At 35.7% G+C, this 25,394-nt stretch overlaps 2 protein-coding genes across 5 annotated transcripts in view; one reads left to right on the top strand and one right to left on the bottom strand.

Moving 5' to 3' along the window:
* The window catches only part of LOC309863077 (uncharacterized protein), a 185,611-nt gene extending 184,594 nt beyond the window's left edge, over nucleotides 1-1,017 (bottom strand). The window contains exon 1 of one of the 3 annotated variants that reach the window (XR_014310881.1): nucleotides 934-1,017. The gene's annotated coding sequence lies outside the window, so the exon portion shown is untranslated. Of the gene's footprint in view, nucleotides 1-856 lie in introns of all 3 variants that reach the window. The other 2 variants (XR_014310882.1, XM_082727576.1) reach the window with 2 other exon arrangements.
* On the top strand, nucleotides 1,018-21,324 carry PLK4 (polo like kinase 4). 2 transcript variants are annotated; one of them, XM_082727560.1, is made up of 16 exons: nucleotides 1,018-1,322; nucleotides 1,988-2,083; nucleotides 2,907-3,002; nucleotides 3,082-3,196; nucleotides 7,080-8,100; nucleotides 8,768-8,868; nucleotides 11,736-12,103; nucleotides 13,134-13,238; nucleotides 13,593-13,695; nucleotides 14,671-14,820; nucleotides 15,937-16,070; nucleotides 16,163-16,254; nucleotides 16,402-16,546; nucleotides 17,703-17,843; nucleotides 20,190-20,296; nucleotides 20,686-21,324. In XM_082727560.1, exons 1-16 carry the CDS (start codon nucleotides 1,293-1,295, stop codon nucleotides 20,786-20,788), a joined length of 2,907 nt encoding a protein of 968 aa, XP_082583686.1. In that variant the 5' UTR covers nucleotides 1,018-1,292; the 3' UTR covers nucleotides 20,789-21,324. The 2 variants fall into 2 exon arrangements, with proteins under 2 accessions (XP_082583686.1, XP_082583687.1); XM_082727561.1 differs by lacking the exon at nucleotides 20,190-20,296 and having other exon boundaries at nucleotides 1,036-1,322.
* Nucleotides 21,325-25,394: the final 4,070 nt, after the last annotated feature.

Raw genomic sequence — 25,394 nt, 5'->3', positions numbered from 1 at the left:
AAACTTAATGTATCCATTAATGTAGAAGAAAGAGTTTTTTCCATTTAGAAGCAGAAGATCTAGGGGTGCCTGGGTAGCTCATTGTATTAAGCATCCAACTCTTGATTTGGGGTCTGGTCATGGTCTCAAGGTCCTGAAATGAGCCCCACATGGGGCTCCCCACTCAGTGGGGAATCCACTTGAGACAGACTCTCTTATCCTTCTGCACCACCCCCCCTTAAATAAATAAATAAAATCTTAAAAAAAAAAAAAAAACCAGTATCTAAGTTTGTGGTGTAGTTCGTTCTAAGTCCTTATTAAATATCTCAGTCTTCTCAGTGGATCACTCCAACCTTATAGATGTCTCCTTTAATCAATGCATTGCATAAAAAGTATGAGATATCTTAAATATAAGTTGCTATACAAATAATAATAGCAATTCACCAAAATAAAGAACGGAGTTCAATTTCTCAAAGCACCATACACCTTCATTACAGTTATGAAAATCTATGGAATAAACACAGAGGTGTAAAGTGTGCTTAAACTGGGTAATGATTTTTTTTCCAGTGCTGCTCTGTCAAAATTTAAACATTTGAACTTTTAAAATCATTTTATATTTTTTAAGATTTTATTTATTTATTTGCCAGAAAGAGACTCAGCGAGAGAGGGAACACAAGCAGCGGGAGCAGGAGAAAAAGAAGCGGACTCCCCGCCCAGCAGGGAGCCCCACGCGGGGCTGGATCCCAGGACCCCGGGATGACGACCTGAGCTGAAGGCAGCCACCTAATGACTGAGCCACCCAGGCGCCCCTTAAAATCGCCTTAAACCCTTCATAGAAACGAAGACAGTTTTCCAGACTCTCAAGTGAGTAGCCTACCAGTTGTCTCATATTTCAGGGCAGCTCTTCTATCCACCGTAAACCCGACCTTCTGAAAGATTGACTGCCAACCTAACCTAGCGAGGCTGCAGGGCAGCCGGAGCATTTCCGGTTCTAGCCCCTTTAGCCGCGAAGGGGTGCCTGCCGCGCATGCGCGCCCAGCGCAGCCGCTCCAGATCGACCAGTCTCTTTACGTCACAGCTAGCCCCGCAGGGACGGCAACCGGCGCGAATTTTTCAAAATGGGAGCGCGGAGGCGCCGCCCGGGTCTCGGAAGGTGCAGGAGAAGCCTTTCGGTGGCTGTGCAGCCGTCGCCCGGAGGGGCGGCCTAGAGAGCCAAGCCTGATGGGCGCCAAGACCGGCTGGCTGCTTGGAGCGCTGCCTCGAAGGGACTGCGTGAAGGAAGCTAATCGGAGCACAGGCCTGAGCCTGGAAATATGGCGACTTGCATCGGGGAGAAGATCGAGGTGAAAAGTCTTGGCAATCTTCTCCGGGGCAGATTGGGGGGTGGGGGGGTGGGATAGCTGGAGTGGCAGGACTCGAGACTGCTGCAAAAAGGAGGCCAGGCGAATCTAACGGCTGTGGGGCGGGCGCCGAGGTGTCTTGGGAGCGTCCCAACCGCCGGCCTGGCTGTCTAGGGCGGAGCGTCCCGCCCCTCAGGCTGGGGTGTTGGGGGACAAGGTGAGTCGCTCACGTCCCCGCCCGTCCGTCTCCAGACACCAGGGCTATCCCGCCGGGTCTGCCGCGCTAAAACAGGGCAAAGCTGCCACCCCCTTCTCCGAGGGGATGGCGGTTACCTCCGGCGGGAGATGCGGCGGGATTCGTGCCGTGCCCTCTGCTCCCAGGGGTTGGCTGGAGGTGGGAGCAAGGTGCTGAAGTTGCGCTGAGGTTGAGGAAACAGTCCACTAGGGTGCTGTATCTGAAGCCCAGCCTGGACTTTCAGGGATCTCCGCAAGGCGTCAACATGCTTTCCACCCCAAACTCCTGCTGTATCGAGGTGTAATACCTGCTTGAATTTTAAATTCATATTCCCCTCTTGGTCCATTTTATCATCTTTTTCCAGTCTCTTCCTATCTTTCTTCTTTTTCACTCATGTGAGTCATCACACCTATCTTTAATTTTAACTTTTAAGGATTTTAAAGTTGGGAATCTGCTTGGTAAAGGATCATTTGCTGGTGTCTACAGAGCTGAGTCCATTCACACTGGTTTGGAAGTAGCAATCAAAATGGTAAGAATATATTAACCAACTTTTCACCTCTACTTTGCAAGTAATTAGAGAGGTGACTTAAGATATAAGAAACTTCTTACCTATGAGGCTTTTTTTTTTTTTTTAATTAAGAGTGGAGGGAAACCCATCCCTTATGCAGAAAACAATAATGCCAAGTCCAGCGATTGTCATTACAGATGTTTTAGGAGATCCTTGACTATGCTTAAATAAGTGTTTTATTTTCACTAATGTTCAGTAGACCTATTACTAGTTATTATGCAAACTTGTAGTAATTGACAGAAATCGAAAAGCAAATAATTTGTTTATAATAATGAGTAGGATTTGTGCCTAGTTCTGTATTACACTGTTAACAATCTAAAATACTATGTTTTGATTGTTATAAAAAATACTATGTTTTGATTGTTTATGATAGTATCATAAGCAAATTAAGAATCACTTATCTAAACCAGTAGGGAAAAGGAAGTTTTATTTTAAAGCTTGTCTAGTAGAAAATAATAGGGTGAAAAAACAAAAAAAAAAAATAAAGCTTGGGTAGATTTTTGTTGTTATTGTTATAGATATGATTGTTGTGCTATTAAATTCTTTTAAGTTGGGAGAGGATATTAGAATGCATTGGGTAGACTTTTTTACTGAATGTCTCCTCTGCCAAGCACTCTCTTAGGTGCTTGGGGAAAACAGACAACAGAGTAAATTGATCTCAGAAAGATGTAGATAAAAGGACTTAAGAATATTTTAAAGTATACTTTCTCTTCAAAGTTAACTTTTGAAAATTTCACATTTGGAAGTTCATCAGCAACATTTAAATGTTTTGTGTTTTTTGTAGATAGATAAGAAAGCCATGTACAAAGCTGGAATGGTGCAGAGAGTCCAAAATGAGGTGAAAATACATTGCCAGTTGAAACATCCTTCTATCTTGGAGGTAATACAAATTTTATAAAAGTGACCAAGGACATTGAATATTTGTATATTATCATTTACTATGCCCTTTTACATTTCAGCTGTATAATTATTTTGAAGATAACAATTATGTGTATCTAGTATTAGAAATGTGCCATAATGGAGAAATGAACAGGTATCTAAAGAACAGAATGAAACCATTCTCAGAAAACGAAGGTAGGTGGCTGCTTTTTTTCTTTTGTGTATATAAATTTTACTCTTTAAAAACTAGTTTTTGAAGAATGTGGTATTTTGTAATGTTTAATAAAACTGTTTAAATTATTACTTTGGGCTAGAAAGGGAGACCCCCAACTCTCAAAATTCGAAAAGCTGTAAAGTTCTATAAATAATTTAAACATTACAGAAGTAAAAGGAGAAATTTGTTATCTTTCCCCAAAATACATTTTATTTTTATTTTTTTTTTAATTTTTTATTTATTTGACAGACAGAGATCACAAGTAGGCAGAGAGGCAGGCAGAGAGAGAAGGGGGAAGCAGGTTCCCCGCTGAGCAGAAAGCCCAATTCAGGGCTCGATACCAGGACCTGAGCCAAAGGCAGAGGCTTAACCCACTGAGCCACCAGGCGCCCCCTTTTTTTTTTTTTAAATCCAAAATCACATTTTAAATTAAATCATTGATAGTGTGTATCCTTTCAGTTCTAGAGAAAAGCTTTTTAGAATGTTATTGATGTCTATAAAGTAGTTCCTAAGTCAAACACAAATATTGAAATAATTTATTATAGAAAATGTCAAAAATAGTAGATGGAACAGTATAATGAGGCCTCAGCTTCCAAAGCTATCAATTCATGATCAAATTGTTTCATTTGTACTCTTCTTATTCCCCTAATTTTCCAGAGTATTTTGAAGCTGATTGTAGCCATCTTTATATCTATAAATATTTTGTTGTATGTCTTTAATAAAAAAAATAAAAACTTTTAAAAATAATAATAGCCACAAAGTCATTATCATACCCAGTAATTCCCAGTATCAAATGCATAGTAAGTTTCAACTTCCAGAATTTCTCATAAATAACTATTTTACAGTTTGGATCAGTATCAAATAAGGTCCATGAGTCATCACAAAAAATAATTGTTTTCTAGTTATCCTGATAACTGAGATTGTAGGTAAGCTAACGAATGTGGTTGCTATTGGACTTTTGGTACATTTAAGTCTATATAATCCATTTGAAAAGCAGTTTGGTCATATGTATTGAGTTATGCAAATATTCATATTCTTCTTCTTTTTTTTTTTTTTTTAAAGATTTTATTTATTTATTTGACAGAGAGAGATCACAAGTAGGCAGAGAGGCAGACAAAGAGAGAGGAGGAAGCAGGCTCCCGGCTGAGCAGAGAGCCTGATGCGGGGCTCGATGCCAGGACTCTGGGATCATGACCTGAGCCAAAGGCAGAGGCTTTAACCGACTGAGCCACCCAGGCGCCCCGCAAATATTCATATTCTTTGACTCAAAATAATGTAGTAATACAAGTTGAATAATACAAGCTATACAAATATTAGTGGTGACTTGCATTTTTTGTAATACTGTATAATAGTAAGCCTTAATTAAGAAAATCTACAAAAGCTATAAAGGAAAAGAATTATCAATTTGACTTAATTAACATTAAGCACATGAATGACAAAAGATTAAGTCAAATTTAAAACGAAGTAAGTATTTGTAAAATATATGACTGACAAATTAATGTTTAATATTAAAAATAAAAGGGATGCTTAAGGTAATGCAATAGAAAAATGGGTAGGGAATATAGGCAGACTTCACAGAAGAGAAAGTACAAATGGCCAAAAAATAAATAAAAAGATGCCTAAACTCGATAGTAATCCTAAGAGTGCCAAATAAAATAGTGGAATACCCCTTTTTTTTTTTTTTTAAACTCATTGGATTGACACTACCCAATGTTAACAAGGATATGCATGAAAATACAGCCTTTTGGAGGGCAGTTTGGCAAGTATTAAAATACTAAATTTTATCCTTCATCCCAGTATTTCTGCTTCTTGAATTTAACATAGAGAACCATGCCATACATATACATAAGAAAACAAGTGGGTACAAAATGTTTATTCCTATGTTTTCTGTAATCTTGAAATATCAGAAATGACCAACTATTCATTGATAGCAATTAAATAAAATGAAAATTTATGGGGGACCTGGGTGATGCACTTGGTTAAGCCTCCAGCTCATAGTTTCAGCGCAGGTTGTAATCTCAGGGTCCTGACATTGAGCCCCCACACCAGAGACTCTTTCTGCCCCTCCTGCTCATGCTCTCTCTGCCTCTGTCTCTCAAATAAATAAATCTTTTTAAAAAAGATTAGCACATCTTTATTTTAAAGATTTATTTATTTTAGAGAGTGAGGGGTAAGGGAGGGGCAGAAGGAGAAAGAATCTTAAGCAGACTCCCTGCTAAGCACAGAGCCCAAACTGGGGCTCCATCTCCTGACCTGAGATCATGACTTGAGCCAAAACCAAGAGTTAGAGGCTTAATGACTGTGCCACCCAGGTGCCCATAAAATAAATAAATAAATCTTTAAGAAGAGAAAATATGTGTACTGACATGAGAATATTTCAAGAAATTCTGTGAAGTGGGGGGAAGAGTAACAGAACTGTATTTTTTATACATTTTTATATATTTTTTTTAATATTTATTTTTTTTATAATTTTTTATTTTTTATAAACATATATTTTTAATCCCCAGGGGTACAGGTCTGTGAATCACCAGGTTTACACACTTCACAGCACTCACCAAAGCACATACCCTCCCCAATGTCCATAATCCCACCCCCTTCTCCCAAACCCCCTCCCCCCAGCAACCCTCAGTTTGTTTTTTGAGATTAAGAGTCACTTATGGTTTGTCTCCCTCCCAATCCCATCTTGTTTCATTGATTCTTCTCCTACCCACTTAAGCCCCCATGTTGCATCACCACTTCCTCATATCAGGGAGATCATATGATAGTTGTCTTTCTCTGCTTGACTTATTTCGCTAAGCATGATACGCTCTAGTTCCATCCATGTTGTCGCAAATGGCAAGATTTCATTTCTTTTGATGGCTGCATAGTATTCCATTGTGTATATATACCACATCTTCTTGATCCATTCATATGTTGATGGACATCTAGGTTCTTTCCATAGTTTGGCTATTGTGGACATTGCTGCTATAAACATTCGGGTGCATGTGCCCCTTTGGATCACTACATTTGTATCTTTAGGGTAAATACCCAATAGTGCAATTGCTGGGTCATAGGGCAGTTCTATTTTCAACATTTTGAGGAACCTCCATGCTGTTTTCCAGAGTGGCTGCACCAGCTTGCATTCCCACCAACAGTGTAGGAGGGTTCCCCTTTCTCCGCATCCTCGCCAGCATCTGTCATTTCCTGACTTGTTGATTTTAGCCATTCTGACTGGTGTGAGGTGATATCTCATTGTGGTTTTGATTTGTATTTCCCTGATGCCGAGTGATATGGAGCACTTTTTCATGTGTCTGTTGGCCATCTGGATGTCTTCTTTGCAGAAATATATACATTTTTATATTTTAAAGCATTTATTACAGTATATTTTGGTAGACAAATGTACATAAGCACAAATGTATAAAACAGTATAAACACATTATTAATAGTGGTTATTTTTTGTGAGGGTTTGTGAGGACATCAGAGGAACTAGCTTTCTTTTTTCCTTTTAACAATCATAATACATTTATGAATTGTTTGTGCAATTATAAATATTTTCTTTTAATTGCTGTGGACTTCTAGAGACCCTAGGTAGTCCAGTCTCCCCCAGTTGCTAATATAATTAAGCTTTCCTTAACTATATAGAAAACTCATCAGTTGGAAAGGACAAAGATTAGAAGGAGTTCCCAGTTGTTTTAAAGGGACTTAAAAGAATATTATGGAATTATCATCAAAAGAGTATTTTGGTTGGTAGAACTAAGCTGCAAGCTGGTGTTCTAATGTAATACTGTGGCATATATACTTGGGTTTCTAAAAACTGAATTCTAAGATTCTAAATACTGAATCAGATTTTCTAAATTGTCAATTTTATTTTTTGCATTCCAACAGCTCGACACTTTATGCACCAGATCATCACAGGAATGTTGTATCTCCATTCTCATGGCATATTACATCGGGATCTCACACTTTCTAACCTCTTACTTACCCGTAATATGAACATCAAGATTGCCGACTTTGGGCTGGCAACTCAGTTGAAAATGCCACATGAGAAGCACTATACTTTGTGTGGAACTCCTAATTATATTTCACCAGAAATTGCAACTCGAAGTGCACATGGACTTGAATCTGATGTTTGGTCCTTGGGCTGTATGTTTTATACATTGCTTATTGGGAGACCTCCTTTTGACACTGACACAGTCAAGAACACATTAAATAAAGTAGTATTGGCAGATTATGAAATGCCAACTTTTTTGACAAGTGAGGCTAAGGACCTTATTCACCAGTTACTTCGCAGAAATCCAGCAGATCGTTTAAGTCTGTCTTCAATATTAGACCATCCTTTTATGTCCCGAAATTCTTCAACAAAAAGTAAAGATTTAGGAACTGTAGAAGACTCAATTGATAGTGGACATGCCACAATTTCTACTGCAATTACAGCTTCTTCCAGTACCAGTATAAGTGGTAGTTTCTTTGATAGGAGAAGACTTTTGATTGGTCAGCCACTCCCAAATAAAGTGACTATATTTCCAAAGAATAAAAATTCAAGTGATTTTTCCTCTTCAGGAGATGGAAGCAGTCTTTATACTCAGTGGGGAAATCGAGAACAAGAAACCGGTAATAATGGGAGGCAAAGAGTAACCCAGGATATGGAAGAAAGGCCACATTCTCGATACCTTCGTAGAGCCCATTCCTCTGATAGATCTGGCAATTCTAATAGTCAGTCTCAAGCCAAAACAATGGAACGATGTCACTCAGCAGAAATGCTTTCAAAATCCAAAAGATCAGGAGTAGATGAAAATGAAGAAAGATACTCACCTACAAACAGCAATGTCAATATTTTGCATTTCTTTAAGGAAAAGACATCCAGTAGTTCTGGATCTTTTGAAAGACTTGATAATGATCAAGCCTGGTAAGAATTCTATCAAAAGCATTTTATTTTTCTATAAATGTTATATCAGCACACGTAGGGAACTGCATCTAACTAAGGAGGGTTAATTTTTTCTTATATTGTCAGATGTTCCTGGGGTACTTCTTAGCTATGATTTCTATTTCTTATTAGAGAATCAGAATGATCATTTTTTAATTGTAGTTAAGAAACAATTTCATAATAAGTGTATGTGCTCATGAATGTGTTTAATACTTGAGAATTTTGTTTCATTTTTATTTTATAGGCAGCAGGTCTCCAGTGCAAAGTATCATATTAAATGTGTCTGATCCCTAAAGTACTCTGATAATAACTGTTCTCTTTTTCTATCCTTCTTTCTCCCTTCTCTCTCTCTCTCTCACACACACACACACACACAGCTGAGCCAATGATGAGTAATCATGTTATTAACATTAAGACTCATTTTTTAATGCTTGTAGTGTTTTTTCCTTTTTCTTATCTTTTATTTTTATGCTTAAATTACTAGAGGGCAGTAGCCATATAGAAACTTTGTTACATGGGCATTTTGGTCTTGAAATTTAGCTTCAGTTTAAGTATTCAGATCAAAAGATTTTTAAAATCTTTTTATCATCAGAAGTTATTACCTGATAATTTTTTTATTAGTTTATCAGAATTTTTTTCCTCTGTTTAGCTCCAATCGTCTTTGTCCAGGGAAAACTCCTTTTCCATTTCCAGACCAGACAACTCAGACTGAAATGGTGCAACAGTGGTTTGGGAATCTGCAAATAAAGGGTGAGTTTTCTGTTTGGGTTTTCTTGAGAAAATAATACATTTAAAAAAAATAATAATACATTTTCAGTAAACTATATTACGATAACAGTAATAATAACTTTACTCATTTTGAGTATTTGCTGTATCAGCTACTGTCCATAATGCTTAACAAATATTAACTTATTAAATTCTCACACACAATAAATATGAAGATAGAGGTGCCTGGGTGGCTCAGTTGGTTAAGCATCTGCCTTCCACTCAGATCATGCATGATCTCCGGGTCCTAGGATAGAGCCGGCTTTCTGTTCAGTGGGGAGTCTGCTTCTCTCTCTCTGTCTATCTCTCCCTCTGCCCCTCCCCACTGCTTGTTCTCTCTCTCTCAAATAAATAAAATCTTTTTAAAAATACAAAGATAATATTAGCCCCATCTTACACATGAGGAATTGTGTTGCACGGAGCTTAATTTGCTAAGCTACACCGCCTAAAAGCAGAGGAGCCAGGATTCCAGTACAAGCGGTTTGGCTCATGAACTGTACTCTTTATTCCTTATCTCTGTTCTTGCATCCTATCTGTAAGAAGCACATACTGTCAGCACATATAAAATAATCAAAAGATGACTGACCTTATTTTTTAAGTAGACGCTAATGAGGACATCATGGTTTACATGGGACTTTACATACACGGAAGTACACAGCTATTAAAACCTAAATGGGTTTTGTTTTTTTTTGTTTTTTTAAGGTAACTCTAGGCCGATGTGGGCTTGAATTCACAAACTTGAGATCAAGAGTTAACATATTCCGGGCGCCTGGGTGGCTGTCGGTTAAGCATCTACCTTTGGCTCAGGTCTTGATCCAGAGTCCCAGGATCAGGCCCTGCGTCGGGCCCCTGCTTTTCTTTCTCCTTCTGCCTTTCCACCTCCCCCTGCTTATGCTCTTTCTCTCTCTCAAATAAATAAAATCTGTTAAAAAAAAAAAAAGCAAACAAAAAAAGTTACATGCTCTACTGACTGAGCCAGCCAGGCACCCCAAAACCTAAACATTTTTAAACAGCTGTCATCCATGGGTGCCTGAGTAGCTCAGTGGGTTAAAGCTTCTGCCTTCGGCTCAGGTCATGATCCCAGGGTCCTGGGATCAAGCCCCACATGGGCTCTCTGCTCAGTGGGGAGCCTGCCTCCTCCCCCTTCTCTGTCTGCCTCTCTGCCTACTTGTGATCTCTGTCTGTCAAATAAATAAATAAAATCTTAAAAACAAAAAACAAAAAAACAGCTGTCATCCAAGTCATTATTTTAGATTTAGAGTTTGACAGTTCAACATTTCTTATTAATAAACACAACAGACTCCCAGAAGGTGGGTTGGAAATACCATGGAAAAAAAGAGAATAATAAAGAAAACATATGGGGAGGAGGAGATCATTTCTTACTAAGTATTATATTACTTCAGACAGAGAATACATAATATGACTATAATTTAAGCAGAGTTGTTATGTTACCTCAACCATCTGTTTTTTTCTTTTTAAAAATACATTATTTTCAAGAGCCCAAAAGGGAATTAATCTTTTTATGTGTACTTCGTGATGGTAATTCAATTTTATGGTTTTTAAACTATAAAATTGCCATGTTCTTAATTGTGCATTTAACCTTCTGTTGTGTTTATAGATACTTTTATTTGGTAATCGGGATATATCTGAGATGGAGAAATAAGTTTGTTTATAATCTGGTAGTGCTGCTGCAATTTTAAAGTATATTATTTGGTACAAAATATTTCTGTCATGGGAGAAGGAGGAAAGAAAGCACTAACAAGTCATTTAGGGAAAAAATGCAATATATATTTTTGAGTTTAGCATTTGAAAAATTGCCTTATAGAGATCTATATAGCCTAATTACTTAAGGGGCTTTAAAAAATTAATGTTCCTGTGTGAACTGTAAAGCTATATAAAATATAAATAGGTAAAATTCAACAAGAGCTTTTAAAAAATATGGTGCAAAATGGAGCGCCTGGGTGGCTCAGTGGCTTAAAGCCTCTACCTTCGGCTTGGGTCATGATCCCAGGGTCCTGGGATGGAGCCCCACATAGGGCTCTTTGCTCGGTGGGGAGCCTGCTTCCTCCTCTCTCTCTGCCTGCTTCTCTGCCTACTTGTGATCTCCTGTCTGTCAAATAAATAAATAAAATCTAAAAAAAAATGTGGTGCAAATACACTCATAATAGTAAATATTAATAATAACATTACAACTATTTAATATATTGTTTTTGGTTTTATTTACATATTTTATAAGTAAAGATGGTCAGACAGTCCTCAGCTTAAAGAGGTAAATTTACATATTACATAGAATGATTACCTGTACTTGTTGGAACACTGGCAGTTACTTGTTTTAGAATTAGTAAGTGACCCTAAATTTTGCCTTGACTGAAAAACAAATTTCATATTAATATCTTTTCTTAGTTTTAGGAGTATAAAGGTATATCTTTGCAATCTGGATTAAAATGTTCTTTTAAGGTCATTCTTAGGGAGCCTGAGTGGCTCAGTCAGTTAAGCATCTGCCTTCTGCTCAGGTCATGATCCCAGATTCCTGGGATTGAGTCTCACATCGTGCTCCCTGCTCAGTGGGGAGTCTTGCTTCTCCCTTTTCCTCTGCCTCGTCCTGCCTGCCTAAGCTAATGCTCTCTCTGTTTCTCTCTCTCGCATAAATAAATAAAATCTTTTAAAGTCATTCTTGTATTATGTCATATCTTAAAACTCCTTATTTGTTAGAAATATTATAAACATTTTTTTACTAGATTTCTTTTTTACTTCAAAACAAAATTATACCAGTATGACATTATGTTGTGTAGACTTGTTTTTTTTTTTTTTTTCCATTTTCACTAACTTGCTTCAATCTGTGTATATTGCAGATCATTTAAGAGAAACTACTGAGCACAACAGCATTAGCCCAAAAAGAGATTTCCAAGGCCATCCAGACTTGCAGGACACATCAAGAAATGTTTGGACTGATACGAGAGCCAAAAAGAGTTCTGATGCTTCTGATAATGTTCATCCTGCAAAACAGTTGAATACCATGAAATTTATGACTGCATTTCAAAGTAAACCTGAGATAATTCAACAGGAATTTATTTTTGGCTCAGATCCTCTTTCTGAGCAAAGCAAAACTAGGGGTATGGAGCCACCATTGGGTTATCAGAAACGTACGCTACGAGACATTACATCTCCTTTGACTGCTTACAGGTTAAAACCGATTAGACAGAAAACCAAAAAGGCTGTGGTATGTCTATCATTTTTCTAAATTCCTATTTGATATTTTCCTTGAGTATGTGGTTTCTTATATCCAATATGTTTCTTTTAGTTCCTGTACTTTTGATATTTACATGATAAACTGATTTAAAAGTAAAGACTAGGAATTTATGGAAAAATTACTAATGTTTTCTATTAGCTACTTTAAGAATGGTGAATTGATACTGATAAGCTTTGAATTTTAAATTACTGATAATGAGAAACATTTAAAAGTAACAATGGGAGGGCGCCTGGGTTAAAGCCTCTGCCTTTGGCTCAGGTCATGAGCCCATGGTCCTGGGATTGAGCCCCACATCTGGGCTCTCTGCTCAGCAGGGAGCCTGCTTCCCTTCCTCTCTCTGCTTGCCTCTCTGCCTACTTGTGATCTCTGTCTGTCAAATAAATAAATAAAATCTTTAAAAAAAAAAATTAAGAAAAATAAAAGTAACAGTGGCTAAATACTGTGTTAAATATTATTTTATTCACAATTCCGGTTACTGAATTAATATTTAATACTGCTTTTTGCTTTTGTCTTAATTGTTTCAGTATTTAGTCTCATCAAAAAGGTAAACTAAAAAAAAATTTTCTTAACATTTGGAACTAAAGAAAAACAATATATACAAAATCAAGTTTAGAGTTTACATTGATGTATGAATTGGAAATAGCAATTTTTATTTTTTAATTCTATCTTCTTCCTCTTTGTACCTTGTTTTCTATTCACCCAGTTTTGCCTTTGTTTGGCTTGCTATTGTCTTTTTAAAGCCCTTATTCTCCACCCCTACCTTCTGCTTTCATTTTACTCACTGGTTATCATTTCACACTTAATTATGCCTTCTTACCTTTGCTCCTTATATTTCACAATTGTGCTCAAATACAGCTCTGGTGTAGACTGTTGGAGAGAAGCAGCCATTTGATTTTGACTTGAATTTTTGCTATGGTTAAGTACTTTTAAATATTTTATATGTCAGAGCTATTATAGTAAACAAGAGAATTGTTACTAATGTTACCTTCTTGTTTTTTAGGTTAGCATACTTGATTCAGAGGAGGTATGTGTGGAGCTTCTAAAGGAACATACATCACAAGAATATGTGAAAGAAGTTCTTCAAATATCTAGTGATGGAAATATGGTAATATGGCTTTACTTCATTTTGTAATTTTAAATCATCATTAAACATTTAGCATTCCAGTTCATTCTACAAGGATATCATTAAAATACTTAAACATTGGTTTTCTTAATATGATAATATCTCTGAAATTAAAAAACTGAAATACCATGTTACATATATTTAATTAATGAGGTTTTTAAAATAATTATAACTTATAGCAAAATCTAAACTTTATTACTTCTAGAAAATATTTAACATTTTCAATAAAATAATATTGAATTTTACATGTGAGCTCTTTTTCATAATTTTTCTAGTGAAATATAGCTCTCTAACTTAATGGCATATAATTAGAATTTTTAAAAAACTTTTTGACAGATTACTATTTATTATCCCAATGACGGAAGAGGTTTTCCTCTTGCTGACAGACCACCACCCCCTACTGACAACATCAGTAGGTACTGCTTTGACAATTTACCAGGTATGTAAATTTATCAGGAATAAATTTAGATAATGCACTTATTTATATGTAAACTCTATATGTGTGGATATCATAGATTATAAATTTCTTGCTTCAACCAGGCTATAACTCATGTTCTCATATTTTATATGTGGTGAGATATATGTTGTACCTTACTAATCCAATGTTTATTCATACTCTGTTATCACATATTTAAGCAAAAACTATGGAATATTAGTCATATATCACACAAATTAATATGTACTCTTGTTTAGTTACTAATTTGTGAAGAATCTTGTTTAAAATTCAACATAAAGTATCAATTTTTGGCTTTTAAAACCATTATTATGCTCCATAAATGACCATCTGTTATTATGGCTAACCAATTTTGACTTCTCGTTCAGCTTCTGGATTTTATGGATAGGGGAATTAAATATTGAATAGTAAGCCTTCACTGAAGTGACTTTTAGAATCAAACAAGAAAAGCTGTCTAATCCTATTAGAAATCAAAACAGAACAAGACTAAATACTGTAAGTGACTATAGTTCCAGGAAATTGTAAAAACTGACTTTTGAATATTAGGACCACAAAACTCTATGCTTTACTAACATAAAAAGAACTACATCTTTTTCTGATATTCTGATTCTGATATCTCAGGTAGAAATTTTTTCATTTCAATTGTTAAAACATTTCTAGAATCATTACTTATAATAAAGAGTCAGTGATTCAGGGGAAGAGATTTTTTTTTAATTATCGTGGTACTACTCATTGGATTTTGTTATATACTTCTTGGGGATTGTATTATATTGTCTTTAGTTTTCATTAAAATAATAGACTTGCAGGACTAAGATATCTTTATTTTAGTAATGAGGTTTCTAACCTATCGACTTGAATTTTTGTGGAAGAGTAGTGATCAATATTAAACTTACGGAATTTATATGTCAAGTCAACACTTTATTTCCCACTATTAGGTAATTTTTTTCTTTTTTTCCCTAGAGAAGTACTGGCGAAAATATCAATATGCTTCCAGATTTGTACACCTTGTAAGATCTAAATCACCCAAAATCACTTATTTTTCGAGATATGCTAAATGCATTTTAATGGAGAATTCCCCTGATGCTGATTTTGAGGTTTGGTTTTATGATGGTAAGTACCATTTAGAAATGATAATTTTTCCCCTTTAGTTTATAATTTAGTAGTTTTTTTTTAATTCAGCACCACAAGTTTATAAGCTGTATATTTATACAAATTAGTTACACAGCACAGTATACTATATGTTAAATATGTTAACCAAATTTATTTATGTAAACAGCTTATTCTCCAATATGTATATTAGTTCTCTTTCCCATTTTAGCTCAGATTTAATAACAGTCAGGTTGATAGTACAGAATCACCTTAAATAAATATCCTACTTCTTAGTAGAAACTCAAATGGACATTTACCAAATGAAGAGAATTATAAATGTGGCAAATGGAGGTGCCTGGGTGGCTCAGTGAGTTAAAGCCTCTGCCTTCAGCTCAGGTCATGATCCCAGGGTCCTGGGATTGAGCCCCGCATCGGGCTTTCTGCTCAGTGGGGAGCCTGCTTCCCCCTCTCTCTCTGCCTGCTGCTCTGCCTACTTCTGATCTCTGTCTGTCAAATAAATAAATAAAATCTTAAAAAAAAAATGTGGCAAAAGGATAGGATTGAACAAGAGAATATGTTTTCCTAAATCTAAAGATGATTTACTTTTTAATCTGTAAAACTCCTTTTAAGGGATACCTAGCACATACACTCAGACAGTATACATATAATAATAGCTATCCTTCAACTGTGTTTTTGTATGAGATCAGTGATTTTTATTTTTTTTTATTTTTTTAAAGATTTTATTTATTTTTTTGACAGAAATCACAAGTAGGCAGAGAGGCAGACAGAGAGAGAGGGGAAAGCAGGCTCCCCGCTGAGCAGAGAGTCCTATGCGGGGCTCGATCCCAGGACCTTGGGATCATGACCTGAGCCGAAGGCAGAGGCTTAACCCACTGAGCCACCCAGGCGGCCTGATGTGATTTTATAAAATATCATAAAAGTATCAGACTTACACCAGATATATGAAGGGAAAAAAATGGATGGCTTATGTTTATTGAATATATTCACAGCCTCATTTTTTAATGATCAGTGAGTGAATATAATACCTTAATCTTTATGCACTAGCATGATAATGAGTATAAACACAGGAGTATTTAAAGAAATGATAAAAGAGTCGTTTTCTTTTTATTCTTTAAGGAGCAAAGATACACAAAACCGAAGATTTAATTCAGGTGATTGAAAAGACTGGGAAATCTTATACCTTAAAAAGTGAAAGTGAAATTAGTAGCTTGAAAGGGGAAATAAAAATGTATATGGACCATGCAAATGAGGTATGTACCTAGTTATGGTAGGTTTTTCATACAAGTTAATAGTGATTCCAAATGATAGGTGAAATAATGACAGCTCTATTCTTTTGAAATAGGGCCATCGTATTTGCTTAACACTGGAATCCATAATTTCAGAGGAGGAAAAGAAAAGTGGAAGTGCTCCCTTTTTCCCAATAATTATAGGAAGGTAAATGTTTGAAAATTTTTTAAATATGGCTAAGATGTGTCAGAAATGTTAAAAAAAAAGTTTAGTGTTTACACTATGGACACTTTTAAGTTTTCTGTAATTTGAAAGCTTTAAGGGAATATATTTGGACATTTCTTTCCCCTTCAGAAAACCTGGAAATACTAGTTCACCTAAGGCCTTATCACCTCCTACTTCTGTGGATCCAAACTACCTGATGCGTGATAGAGCATCTTTGAATAAAATGATAAATAATACTGCTTCTTCAAAACTGGCACCAATGCTTAATCCTCCTGTAAGTGAATATATGTAACTTCTATACTTTAAACTCTTCAGTGATTGCCTCTTGCCTTTCATATAAAATTTAAATTCCTTACTGTGGCCTTTTTATCATGTCAACTTCTCCCCTGCCTACTTTACCCTGTACTATCTATGCTTTCTTTTAGTTTTTCAAGTAAGTCAAGCATACAGGCCTTTTCACATGCTATTCACTGGACCTGGAACTTTTCCCTAACCTCTTAATGGCTAATTCTTTCTCATCCTTCAGGTCTCAGTGTAAATGTTACCCCTGTAAGCTAAATATATTATTATATGAATCATTTTATTTTTACTAATAAAATATCGACTGCCTTAATATCCATGATAGAACATTGTTTACAAAAACTTATTAATTTTTTATTCCATGAACTGTCATGCCTATAAATACTATATTGCAATATAGAAAAATGCAACATTAGGGAAATAGATCTGTGTGTGTATATACTCACACACATGTACATATATACTGCAATTGCAGTTATGAAAAATTATGCCTTTGGGAAACAAAAGACAAAAGAAATCTACCTAAATGAAAACAGCAACTGTATGATTTTTTCTTCTGTATTTCTCTAGTTTTCCATAATGCGGTTATATATTCACATTTTTTGGTTAACGCGTTAATTAATTAATTAATTTTTTAAAGATTTTATTTATTTATTTGACAGAGAGAGAGAGATCACAAGTGGCAGAGATCACAAGGGAGAGAGGGGGAAGCAGGCTTCCTGCTGAGCAAGGAGCCTGATGTGGGACTAGATCTCAGGACTCTGGGATCATGACCTAAGCTGAAGGTAGGCGCTTAACTGACTGAGCCGCCCAGGTGTCCCTATATTTTCATTTCTTAACTCTGTTATTAAAAAATTTTGGGCGTGCCTGGGTTGCTTAGTTGGTTAAGTGATTGCCTTCAGCTCAGGTCATGATCATGAAGTCCCAGGATCTAGTAACGTGTGGGGCTCCTTGCTCAGCGGGGAGTCTGCTTCTCCCTCTTATCCTCCCCTCCCCGCCTCGTGCTCTCTCTCCTTCTCTCTTTAAAATAAATTAAACAAAGATTTTTTCAGCTAATTTTTTCAGTTTTGATGAAGTTGCCTTATAAAAATGCCAAGGAATAATATCTTCTTGTACTTTACTGTTTATAGATGGTTACAAATGAAGGACATGGCTTTATGGCTGCAGCTTCTGAAACAAACATCTCTTCTAGTAGTCTAAAAGATTGTCTTCCTAAATCAGCACAACTTTTGAAATCTGTTTTTGTGAAAAATGTTGGTTGGGCTACACAGGTGAGAAGCTTTTTATAAAGTGAATTTTTTCACTCTGAATTTCTTTAGTTTTCATAGTCATTAGACAATTATCAAAAAAGTAAATAAGTTTAAATATTTCTCTTTGCAAGAAAGTTTTTACACCGTTTTTACATTGGTTATATTAAAATTTTAGACATTTTTTATTTGTATACACTTGGAGAACTCTAGGTATTGTTAATAAATTGGTAAGGCATAAGTGATTTGTTTTTAAAGTTTTTAAAAACAAGTGTCTTAAACCCAAATGTTCACTGATAGATAAAGAAGATGTATGTGTAGAGGCACCTGACCAACTCAGTCTGTAAAGCATGCAACTTGATCTCAGGACTATAAGTTCAAGCCCCACTTTGGGCATGGAGCCTACTTAAAATTAATAAATAAATATACAGAGATACATACATGAAAAAATATTTGTGTATATACACAATGGAATATTACTCAACCATAAGGAAAAAAAAATCTTGCCATTTGTGACAACATGGATGGGCCTAGAAGGTATTATGCCAAGTGAAATAAGTCAGGCAGAGAAAAATAAATAAATATTTGATTTCACTCACATGTGGAAACTAAAAAACAAAACAGAAAACAGGAAGAAGCTTGTAAATACAGAGAACAAACTGGTCATTGCCAGAGGGGAGGAGGACTGGCTAACTAGGTAGCAGGGATTAAGAGGTACATACTTCCAGCTGTAAAATAAATAAGTCACAGAAGTGGAAAGTACAGCATAGGGAATATAGTCAATAATACTGTAATAAAGTTGTGACAGATGGTGAGCTTTAAGTACTCTATAGAATTGTTGAATCACTATGTTGTATACCTGAAACTAACGTAACACTGTATGTCAACAGTGCTTCAATTTAAAAAATAAATTAAGAAAAACAGAATAGAGAGACACCTGGGTGGCTTAAGTCAGTTAAGTATCTGCCTTCAATTCAGGTCATGATCTCAGGGTCCAGGGATCGAGTCCTGCTGTGGGCTGCACACTCAGCAGTAGTCTGCTTTGCCCCCTACCCTCCTCTACTTATGCCGCTCCCCTCTCTCAAATAAATAAAATTTTTAAAACAAAACAAAACAGAATAGAGGTGTCATGATAATGGCTACTTTTTGGTAATTGAGAATGATGTTCATGACTTTTAAGTTTTACAAACTGTTGGTAATCTATTACTATTAATCTATTAATAATAGATTACTATTTGTAATCTATTATCCTTTGGCAGAAAAGTTTTGCATTTAAAAATTAAGTCCACATTGAGTTTCAAACTTAAAGAATTATATGTAGGTCTGAGCCTATATGTATATATTATCTGAAAGCTGAAGCTTTCATACTTGAGCATAGTACATTTTTTTAGTACATGTAATTTTTACTTGCCAGGGAAGAAAAATGCACCTTAAATCTTTATAGGGGTAGGAAATAAATGAAGAGAACTCGGTATTTGTTCAGTACCTGTTATATTGTTTCTCACGTATATTGTCTTGTTATTCCCCAAAATAAAACCCAGTAAAGTTGGTGTTACCTCCTTTTATAGGTAGTAAAATTATGGCTTATAACTGTTGATTGACTTGCCCGGTCCTACTCAGTAGTTGGCAGAGTCTGGTGTAAACTCAGGTCTGTTTGATTCCAGAGCCCATGTCTTCTCTCTTCTGTTTGGAGTGCCACAGTATATATTAGTGACTATATCAAATATCAGTGGCTAAAGGAATAAGTTGCAAAGACTAAAGTGTACAGGCAGAAGAGAAATTCTGTGGCCCAAGAACAAAGAAGAGAGGGAAATCCTAATTCAAGAAAATACTACTTTTGTATTTCCTAAATCTCTCCTTTATTAGAAATACTGTTGGCAGGAGGGACACAAAACTACTGAGACATTGTAGTAGAAATGAATTGGAAACTGGATTCATTTAGAATAATTTTAATATTTTAATGTCATAGCTATTAAAGGAATAAATGGAAAAGATGTGAATGAATATTCTCAATGCTACTAACTTCACAGCCCCACATTTGTAGTTTCCTGAGAGCGTTGCCTTTTTTTTTTTTTTTTAAGATTAATTTATTTAAGAGTGCACATTGAAGTGCAAGCAGTGGGGGTGCAGCAGGAGGCAAGCAGACTTCCTGCTTAGTGGGGAACCCAACAAGGGCTTGATCCTAGGACCCTGAGATCATGACCCAAGCTGAAATAGAGTCAGATGTTTAAATGACTGAGCCACCCAAGAACTCCAAGCATTGTTTTTTTTTTCTTTTAACCATTTGTAAAACCTGTTGAACATGAGTACCTTTTAAGAACTTTAAATCTTCTACTGTATAGTAATTTTGTATACTTAATATTTTTCTAGTTAACTAGTGGAGCTGTGTGGGTTCAGTTCAATGATGGGTCCCAGTTGGTTGTCCAGGCAGGAGTATCTTCTATCAGTTATATATCACCAAATGGTCAAACAACTAGGTAAGCCCTTAAAATGATGGTTGAGATTTAGCCCTTTGCTATATAATTTTCTTTTCTCTATCTGTTGAAATAAATGATTTAATAAGGTTTTGTATGTTCTTTAGATTAAGGCCTTCAGTTTAATGAAGAATCTAGTTTTCAAGTCAGCTCAAGTATTTGACCTAATTTTCTTTTTTTGTTTAAATACACTTATAAAGTGCCCTATTTTAAAAGAAAACAAATGATATGCTTAACTTGATTTAGGTATCTACTTAATATGTGTGATTTTTCTGAGGTGCCTCTTTCATTGAAGAATTACTGAAAAATAGTATACACCTTTTGGTACTTTCATACGAACAAATTAATTAAGTTGTGTTTTTGTCTTTTTTTTTTTCTTTTGCTTCACTTAGGTATGGAGAAAATGAAAAATTACCAGATTACATCAAACAGAAATTACAGTGTCTTTCTTCCATCCTTTTGATGTTTTCTAATCCAGCTCCTAGTTTTGAATAATTAAGGCTCCTTATAGGTACATAAGTCTAATAAATAACTTTGTTGGCTTTCAAGTAAAGTGACTTTTTTTTATTTGATATAACTTCCTCAGAAAGCCTTTCTACAAAAGACCATTTTAATCTATATCGTAATAGATTTATTCTAATGAGAGAACAAAGCAGAATGAAACTTCTAAAATGTACTGGCCATAGATAAAATAGTACACTAAACTTTGCTCTTAGAACATATACCCCTAAACTTTGTATTCATATATTTGTATTGAACAGTCCTTTAAAAGCAAAAATATAAATGGTGTGTGGTGTATTTATGCTTTTTTTTATTGTTTTCCCTACTTCTTAGTCATGTTGAGAATCATGGAAGAAACATGCTGGAGTTTTTGAGGTTTTGACCATGTAAATAATGTGTATTTATGTTGTAAGTAACAGATGTAAACATGTATATTTGTTTTATATTTATTTTTGTAGCACCAGTTTCTAATGAAATATTTCTGAAAATGCATTTTATAAAAAAAATAAATACAGAGATAAGTTGCTTTATCTTTTGATTTATTTAATTAAATACTCATTTTAAAATAAGTTACTAGTAAGCTCATTTTTAAATTATGTTGCCTGTTCAGGAGCCAGTTAAATTTTTAAAATTAATTTCGCAAATGGTAAATACATTGTTTCTCTACCTTTATTTGAAAATATGTGTATATTTTAATGATAAACATTTTAACACTGTAGAACTTAATGTAATAGTTACAATGAGAAAAAGAATATTTGATAGGGGACACTCATTACCTTTTACTAAAGATAAAACAGGAATGAAATAAAATATATGAATATGATTAAGACTTTTTTTTTTTTTAAAGATTTTATTTATTTGACAGACAGAGATCACAAGTAGGCAGAGAGGCAGGCAGAGAGAGAGGGGGGAAGCAGGCTCACCGCTGAGCAGAGAGCCCGATGCGGGGCTCGATCCCAGGACCCTGAGATCATGACCTGAGCCCAAGGCAGAGGCTTAACCCTCTGAGCCATCCAGGCGCCCCATGATAAAGACTTTTAACCTAATGTTTCCTGCTGCTTTTTAGAATTAGAAATATTTGATTTTTTTTTTTTTTAAAGATTGTATTTATTTGACAGAGATCACAAGTAGTCCGAGGCAGGCAGAGAGAGAGGAAGGGAAGCAGGCTCCCTGCTGAGCGGAGAGCCCGATGTGGGCTCGATCCCAGCACCCTGGTACTATGACCTGAGCCGAAGGCATAGGCTTTAATCCACTGAGCCACTCAGGTTCCCCAGAATTAGAAATATTTGAGCTATTTCCGTTTAGTAGACAGGAATACCTAATGCCACAATTATTCAACATTGTTTTGGATGTTTTTGCATAACGCCATAAGAAAAATAATTTGCAACATAAGTAAGAGTTAATAAGCTAAAGGCAACCTGATAGAAGTATGGACAAAAGATAGCGGATAATTCACAAAGACAAGAAAGGAAGTACATGCTCACTACATTTATAGTTGGAAAAATGCAAAATTAAAATAAAATCATTTTCTTTTATCAAAGAGATTAGTAAAAAAATAATAGTGCTTGCTAAAAGGAACAGGGGATTCTCAGGTGTTGATTAATTAGTGTAAAAGTCATTAGGCAATATCTGTTAGAATTAATAATTATCAGAAACCAATGAGAATGAAGACACTTTGGTCCAAAACCTATGGGATACAGCAAAGGTGGTCCTAAGGGGGAAATACATAGCCATCCAAGCCTCCCTCAAAAAAGTTGAAAAATTCAGAATATACCAGCTGTCTCTACACTTTAAAGAACTGGAGAATCAACAACAAATTAAACCAACTCCACACACAAGAAGGGAAATAATCAAGATTAGAGCAGAGATCAATGAGGTAGAATTAATAATTATCTGTTACAATTATTTTAGTACATTGGTAATCACTTTTTGGGAGGAAAATTTATGTAAACCCTTAGGGAAAAAATATGAGAAATAAGAGTTTCCTTCTAAAAATGAAATCAATTAAGGAATTTCTAGCTTACTTTTGAAAGCTAAATAGATTTTGCTTTGACAGACTTTTTTGTCATCTCTTTCAGTCTTAATGTGTCTCTGTTTCAGGTATTTTTCTTATACATATATAGCTGAAAATTTTTTTTTTAAGATTTTATTCATTTATTTGACAGAGAGATCACAAGTAGGCAGAGAGGCAGGCAGAGGGTGGGGGAAGCAGGCTCCCCGCTGAGCAGAGAGCCTGATGCAGAGCTGGGTCCCAAGACCCCAGGATCATGACCCAGGCTGAAGGCAGAGGCTTAACCCACTGAGCCACTCAGGCGCCCCTGAATTTTGTTTTTTAATCCAATCTGATAACCTCTGTAGTCTACTGTGTTCACATTTATTAAATCATTTCTGATAAGTTTACTATTTGTCATTACAGTTCTATTGTATTTATGTCTACCAGTTTCTTTTGTGCTTTCTATCTACATGTTTCATTGCTTTTTTCCCCCTTGCCTGCCTTCTTCGACCTTGAATTTCCTATAATCTCTTTTACTCTTTGTACTGATTTTCTCTGAAAGGGTACAGCAATGGCTTAGTAATATTCACTTTACTTTATCATGACTACTATCAAAAAATTCATAGCTGAGCTATATATCACACTAGAATTACATTCCTTGAACAACTTTTGAGTTTTTCCAGAGTCCTTTGTTTGCTCAAACACATCTGATAATCTATCTGTAGTTTTTAATTGTTGGTTCCTTTTTCTCTCCTTTTGAAGACAGCTCTCTTGAGCCCTCTGATTTTCTTTTTCTATCTGGACTGGTTGTTAGGTGTAGCATGTCCAGTGCATAAATAAAATATATTGTAATTTGTTTATCTATTATAATGCTAATGAACATTTGGTTGTTTCCAGATTTTGGCTGTGAAAACCATACAGCTATGACAGTGTTTTGGTGAATATGCACACAAGTTTCACTTAGAACTGAATTTGCTGGATCTTAATATTGGCGTATCTCAAATGTTAGGAGATAATGCCTAATTTTTTTACACTTCTACCTGCAACATATATTTTTATTGCTCGACATCCTCATCAGTATTTGGTGTTGTGATCTATTAAAATTTTTGCCAGATTGACAAGTGTAAATAATGTATCCTTGTAGTTTTAATTTGCATTTCCCTAATTACTGAAGAGGTTGAAATCTATATATTTATTAGATACTCATCTCTCCTCTTATGAAGTACCTGTAATGTCTTCTGCCCACTTTTTCTCTTGGGTTGTCTGGCTTTTTCTTGGTGATTATGAAGAGTTCTGAATATGTATCCTTTGTCTATTGACATATGTGGCAAACGTCTCCTCCCAGTCCAGGTTTCCACTCTCTTAATAATGTCTTGATAAACAGAAATTCTTAACTTTAATGTAGTCCAATTTCACAGATTTCCTTTACATATACTGCTTTTTAAATTCTGCAAAGTATTTTTTAAAAAAATTCTTTATTTAAATGCAATTTAGTTAACATATACTGAATTATTATTTGTAGAGGTAGAATTTAGTGATTCATCAGTTGCATATAACACCCAGTGCTCATGGCATCAAGCGCTCTCCCATCACCCAGTTATCCCACCCCCCACCCACTTTCCATCCAGTAGCCCTCGGTTTCTTTCCTAGAGTACAGCATCTTTTATGATTTGTCTTCCCCAGTTTTCATCTTATTTTATTTTCCTTCCCTTCCCCCATATTCACGTGATTTGTTTCTTAAATTCCACACATGACTGAAATCCTAAGATATTTGTCTTTGGCTGACTTACTTCTCTTAGCATTATACCTTCTGGTTCCATGCACATCATTGCATATAGCAAGATTTCATTCTTTTGGATGGCTGAGTAATATTCTGTGTGTTTGTCTGTCTGTATGTCTATACATCTTCTTTATCCATTGATCTGTTGATACACATCTTAGCTCTTCCCACAGTTTGGCTCTTGTGGTCGTTGCTGCTATAAACATTGGGTATGGTGCCCCTTTGGATCACTATGTTTGTATCCTTTGGTTAAATAGTACTTAGTAGTGCAAGTGCTGGATTGTAGAGTAGTACTATTTTTAACTTTTTAAGACTTTTTTTTTTTTTTTAAAGATTTTATTTATTTATTTGACAGAGAGAAATCACAAGTAGTCGGAGAGGCAGGCAGAGAGAGAGAGGGAAGCAGGCTCCCCGCTGAGCAGAGAGCCCGATGCAGGACTCGATCCCAGGACCCTGAGATCATGACCTGAGCCGAAGGCAGCGGCTTAACCCACTGAGCCACCCAGGCGCCCCAAGACTTTTTTTTTTTAAGATTTTATTTATTTGACAGAGATCACAAGTAGGCAGAGAGGCAGGCAGAGAGAGAGAGAGGAGGAAACAGGCTCCCCACTGAGTGGAGAGCCCGACGCGGGACTCAATCCCAGGACCCTGAGATCATGACCTGAGCCGAAGGCAACGGCTTAACCCACTGAGCCACCCAGGCGCCCCACTATTTTTAACTTTTTAAAGGAAACTCCATACAGTTTTCCAGAGTGGCTGTACCAGTTTGCATTCCCACCAACAGTGTAAGATGGGTTCCCATTCTCCACATCCTCACCAACATTTGT

This window comes from Mustela nivalis (assembly GCF_964662115.1).
Source record: "Mustela nivalis genome assembly, chromosome: 4".
Lineage (NCBI taxonomy): Eukaryota > Metazoa > Chordata > Mammalia > Carnivora > Mustelidae > Mustela > Mustela nivalis.
The sequence above is the reverse complement of the archived record's forward strand: the minus strand, read 5'-3'. Positions and strand labels throughout refer to the sequence as shown.